This window comes from Gavialis gangeticus, unplaced genomic scaffold, assembly GCF_001723915.1.
Source record: "Gavialis gangeticus isolate Ggan-Ray unplaced genomic scaffold, GavGan_comp1, whole genome shotgun sequence".
Taxonomy (NCBI): domain Eukaryota; kingdom Metazoa; phylum Chordata; order Crocodylia; family Gavialidae; genus Gavialis; species Gavialis gangeticus.
Window position 1 is genome coordinate 49,062,012 of NW_017728994.1, and position 6,000 is coordinate 49,068,011.

At 42.1% G+C, this 6,000-nt stretch overlaps 1 protein-coding gene across 2 annotated transcripts in view; it reads right to left on the reverse strand.

Moving 5' to 3' along the window:
* The window catches only part of COL17A1 (collagen type XVII alpha 1 chain), a 64,276-nt gene that overhangs the window by 50,308 nt on the left and 7,968 nt on the right, over positions 1 to 6,000 (reverse strand). For both annotated transcript variants that reach the window (XM_019502770.1, XM_019502769.1), the window contains exons 2-4: positions 2,173 to 2,238; positions 1,484 to 1,528; positions 300 to 398 (exon numbers count right to left, since the gene is read on the reverse strand). In XM_019502770.1, the coding sequence (XP_019358315.1) occupies positions 300 to 398; positions 1,484 to 1,528; positions 2,173 to 2,227 (199 nt within the window). In that variant the 5' untranslated portion in view covers positions 2,228 to 2,238. The remainder of the gene's footprint in view (positions 1 to 299; positions 399 to 1,483; positions 1,529 to 2,172; positions 2,239 to 6,000) is intronic.

Genomic DNA, 6,000 nt, shown 5'->3' on the forward strand with positions numbered 1-6,000 from the left:
TGTCAGTTTTGACCAAGTTGTATTTTCTGAGGGGAATGGTTCATGTGAAAAACACTGACCAGTTATACCAGTTATACGCTGACTAACAGCAGTGAGAGTTAGAAGTGCCAATCACGTTGTAGGAACAGGACAGTCACAGTGAGCTTGCTCTCGCCATTCACATACAAGTTTGAGAACAATAAGCATCTGTTGGAGGCAACCTTGGGATGTGCCCTTTTTTCCCCATCTGCCTCCTTCCCTGATCTGTTTAAGTTGCTTTTGCTCTCTGCTCATTCCCACTGGGCTTTTTCACTACCTACTTGAAGTCACATAGCTGCTGCCATGGGTGTAAGTCCTCTTTTCTACTCCACTTCCTCCGCCGTGGGCTGATGTTTTGATCCCACTGCTGCTCCCTCCTTCTGTACAAGACAAACACAAAATGAGATTTCCTAATGGCCTATGAGACCAGGACAAGAGCAAAGCAGCAGCACAAGGGGGTATCCAGGGCTGGTGATTACTAGACTAGAAGGCATCTTTGGAACCATCTGTGTGGATGGAGTTATCAGTGCTGGAGAAGCCAGTCATCCTGCACCCCTTTTCCTTCCTCAAGCTCTAAGATTGTGCATGCACAGAACAATACAGTGATGGGTACAGATACCTGAATTTGATCGCGCACTTGAACCTATAGAACCATACTTGAGTAGCACTGCACCTAGCCTACTACTTAGACCAAGCTCTATACTTCCAGTACCCAAGCTATCTTGTTCAGAGCAAGCTTGGGGATCTCTATACATGGCTTGTACTGTGCCACAGAGATGCACCATAATGGTAAGACTGCTGAAGTGACTGAGGGCTATACATCACTTCCATTTTTTATCCAGCCCAAAGCAATTTTCTTACTCAGGAATCACATGCAAGAAGCGCAGAGGATTTCCTCATGCTGGTGCAGGGAGGTGTAAATCACAGCTCCTGCCCCAAATGATCTCTTATGGATCTTCTTTGGCTATATCCTAGGGAAAGGCTGGTATTGTACTTTTTGACCTCCCTCTGAGTGTTGTGCTAGGAGAAAGAGTATTTAAGGAATATGCAAGGGGAAACAGCAAATCAGGGAACCCTACAGCCAATCTGTCTGTGCCATCACTGTATCGTGTCACCTGCTTCTTCAGGGGATACCCTTATTCACCTATGGGCCAGCTTTTCTTAACTTCACCCACAGGGGACTTTCTTCTTTGGAGGCAACGCATCAAAATATAAACTCTTGCTCAATGCTTGCTCAGATAGTTCAAGAGCTCAAGTCTAGCACATGAATCTTAAGTCATCACCATTAGTTTCTTTCTCATGCCATGTCAGCAGGTCCCCAAAGACTGTCCTTTCTGATAGTGACTAACATTACAGGAGGGATTGCTGAACACTGCATAGTACTTCAAAGTCACACCAAGCAAATGCACCAAAATCCACAGAAGTGCACATACTGCAGAAATCTGATGCCTAAATATTCACTTACTTGGTGGTAAGGATGTCAGTCTTGTGGTTACAGTCTCTGTAATAACTGTAGAAAGAAAAAGTTAAAGTTAGGGCTCTAAACCAACCAGGCAAGGGGCAGGTTTTATGCCAAATTTTAGGACGCTCTTGAGACCATACAGACAAACTGTTTTCCAACCAATACATATGACACCTATGATTTTCACAGAAATTCACTGTTTGGCTGCCTTTTCTTTGGTACTCACATTGATCTTTTTGATCAAATTGATCTCCACATTGCTGCCAGTACCAAAAGGTAGTTAGTTTAAACCAGTTTAAATTTGTTGCATGCAGCAGCCTAAAAGCTCCTGAATGTGTGATTCAGCAAGTGTTGCTAGTTCAAAGCTAGCTTGGTGATGTCTACAAGACCTACAGTATACACATACTCTCCCTGTTTTACAAGTGTTGCACTGAAACATAAAGCAACTTGTCCAAGATCACACAAGAGGGCTATAGCAGTGCCAGGAATCCAGAACCAAAGTCCAGCTTTTCACCATGAGGCAAGATTAGTTGCATGTAGCAGTGTAAATTCTCCTGAAAGTTTACTGTGGTCTCTATGACAAGACATACTCCTGCGAAGCTTGAGGGAGATGCAGGCTTCATGTCTGGCCAGGCTCAGATCTGATCGCCTGTAAAATTTTGGACCAATTTTTTATATGGATCTTTACTTACATCTTTCGGTGACTTCAGATCCATCTTGTTTGGTTTTCTTTGTTAGGGAATCCATACCATTACCACCTGCAGGAAAGGCAGACAAATTGCATTGAAAGGAACATAATTTCATAGACATTTGATATGAGCACTAAAGCAGGATGAGTCCATGTCTTATCACAAGCTGGTTTGGAGCTACCAGACATGTACAAGCAGAGCTTAGGAATGAATGGTTAGCCAGGCACCCAGTGGAAAGCAAAGGAATTCTTCCTGGAAATGGAGACAACAGACCTCTAAAAAAGCAGAGCATCCAACCTACTCATGAAAAACAGTTGCAGACTGACCTGTGCTCTTTCTATTTTTTCAAATCTGTGTTTCTCGTGTCATTAACTTCGCTACCTAGAGCTAAAGGACTTGATGGGTGCTTTTTTTTTTTTTTTTTGCTGCCACATTCACTTGTCCTCTCTACCAGCTTACATTTTTAAGATGAATATTCTACATCTCCTAATATCAAAAAACAATTTTAATTAAATCATATATTTTACTGATTGCTTTCTTAGATACTGCTCAGCAACTCCTGCCAAAGAGGAACATCTGGACAAACCAGATGTTAACTGTCCTATTGACCATGTATAATGTAGACCCACTGTATTGCCCTATAAAAATATGATGATTATCACCTAAGAACCCTGGTTATGTATCAAGACCTCACCGTGCTAGGGAAAAATAAGGATGATACTTGCTCCAAATTGCTTAAAATCTAAGGCTAGAGACAAAAGATGTATATAGGCAGACAAGGGGCCAGTAGTGTTCCACATATAGAGATATGTGGATAGACAATGCAGATCTTGTAATGCAGAACTTACGTAGCCATACACAGGATAGGTAAGCAATATCTATCTAGGTTTTGTCAACTCAGCACTTATGTCCACCAAATTGGTGCCCATATTACACTGTCATTCTCCAGCTGTGCCCAATGTGATGCTATACTGTGCAACAGGCAATGAAAACTAATGTTATGTGTTAAGGAACAGGCAGCTTACGTGCATTTACCAACAGCATGCCCTCAGAGGGAAAAAGATGGATTATTTTGTTTCTGCTCAAGAGATTGTGTTTACTATGTGAAGCATAAGTGACATCCAGCAGCTGGTAGGTTTAACTTCAGAGAGACCATCCCTGCCTACAGACATTCCTGTTGTACCCCAGGAGCTTTTCCTTGTTCAAACTGCTTTTCTGCAGGCATGTGAGTATGACCGCTGAACTTGACACCATGCTCTCACCAAAGTAGGAGAAGTAGCAGGCCAGATGCTAACTCAAAGAGTCATCATGAGCAGTTCACACAAAACAAGCCCAGACACAACAGGAGGCATGGAAGGTAGACTAAGAAGGAGAAATGGCAAAGCCAATAACTAAGATGGGAGTGAACAAACTCCCTGGAGCCAAACCTACCCCATAACTTAGGGAGAGATTAGATCTGGATTCAGATCAAAGCTTCATGACTTTATGACTTAACTGTCTCTATTATGGTGTAACTCCACTCTTTTCTGAGCTGGAACCGAAAGACAGGATTAAAAAAACAAAAACAAAAAAACAACAGTCCCATGTACCTCCTTGGAGCAGGACTAGATGACTGAGCCGCTGTGGAGATCCTGTCTACTGCAGTGATCCTGCTGTTGTCAGCAGTGGTGAAAATGCAACAGCACCGCCAAAAGCATTAAGTGTTACATTGTCTTTGGGTATGTCTATACTGAAATCATAGCGGTGACTGCCATGTAATTTAGACATATCCACACTGGCTTTAACCTAGCTCAGTTGGGTAATAAAAGTAGTTTATCTGCAGCAGCAAAGAGCTCAGCATGAACTAATTCACCTTCTTTCTCAAGTGAGCTCATGCTACCATGGGTAAACTGCTACCAGCAACCAGGTTACTTTAGGTTAAGCTATCTTAGGTATGTCTAAGCTACACAACACTCATTGTAGACCTGTCCTTACTGACCTTTATCCCTGTTTCTAGCCAAAACTGTAATCCCAGGAAGCATTAGTACTGTCTGCCTTGGTTTTTGCAAATACACTGATGCGAGAAAGAATTACACAGTTAGGGAAAACCAGCAGTAGCCCAGAGAAAATTCCCCTGGATAGAATGAAATGTTCAGTCTCACAGTCTTAGTTTTACTAGAATAATATATCACCACGTCTAATAAACCTAGTCACCAGAACAGGGGAGATTTTAACATGCTAAAAGTACCAGAGTTGTTCTCAAATGAAATTCCACCGCATCTTTTAGGGATTCCACCTTATTTGAAGACTTGGACTTTGACTTGAAAGCAATGTGTTTAAAGGCTGATTCTCTAAGAGATTCAGCCAAAATTCTGTTCCAAGTTCTCAGGAGTTTTGTTTGAGCAACAAAGGGTCAGGATTGACTTGACAAACACAGAAGATGGGTTCGATTTTTCAGTGCTTTAAGTTACATTTCAGTTACATTTATGCAAATCAAGTGTAAAACATCCCCAGTTTGACACATTGCCATGTGACACTCACTTCGTACAGACACAAAGAAAGATGCCATAGGAAACGCAGTCAGGAATCAGGCATAATATCCAAAGGAAGAATGTGCTGTCTTGTCCCTGATAAAAATCACATTTGCAGTAAATGTGGCTTGTAACCTCAAGTTGCTCTGTCTTTAAATAACTCTTGCATTCCCAAAACTGGCTGGGAACCCAGACAGCTGAGTGGAGAAAGGACACCCTGAACAATCACCTTGATTACAAAAAGGATAATTATTCCCCTTCCCTATAACTCTTCATCTAAGTGTTCAAAACAGGTCCTAGGGATGTTCTTTCAGTGTACAATTTAAGTGTCTACAAAGTTATTGAGAATGTGTCTCTTTGTATCATCAGTCACTTTGTTTGCTTATTTTTCCTGTAAGTAAACTGTAGCAAAACATTGGCCAGATCCTGATAGCTGCAGAGCACATCCCATCTCAAAGCATTTCCATAGGAACTGCAGGGGACCAGCTCCATTCAGGTTCAGGCTGATTGTGTGTCATGGCTAGAGAAAAGGAAACGCAAGAGTTTTGGTTTCTGCAAGCCTGCAGACTGTTGTTTTTAGTCTGAGGTTCTGTGAAACATTTTCCTTTATCATCTCATTTAAACTATTTTCCCCAATGGCAATAGGTATTTCATACAAGCTTGTGCTACAAAAGCAATGAAGACTCCAGCTGAGATTGTCAGTTGCCTCAAGGAACTGGTGCCTAAAGCACATTCACAGCTTTTGAAAGGCTCCAACTCTGCGTCTTTGGGTCTATTGGGGAAAGATACATCAAAGGCAACTCAAGTTTTTTTCCAGAGAGAAACAGATTGGAACTTCACAAGTTTTGCATCCTGTTCTAGAACACAATTGTTTTAAAATGGATTTAAGCCTGATCCTGCATATGCTCACAGAAGTATGGGACTTTACTCATGTGAGTAGTCACTGACCGCACCCAAATCCTTACGCAGTAATAGCTACTGCATGCAGCTACCTGCAATTCACAATGAAGCCACTAATACTAACAGCTATGACTTCAGCGATCTACTCAAGTGAGTAAAGTCATACACTTTCTGAAGTGTATGCAGGATGGGGGACTACATTTGGAAAGAATTAGTCCATCTGCAGGGTGTAAATTACACTTCTCTGCACAGATGAGTCCCTGGTCATTCCCCATGGGGTGAGGATGGTGCTTCAGCTGTCATCCAATTTCTATCCAGACTGGGCATGGACTTAAATGTTCCTGCACTAAACATAGCTGGTGGAAATCAGTGCCTGGATGAGCTCATTTCCTGGCCATGACAATTTTCAGGCTAAGGACAC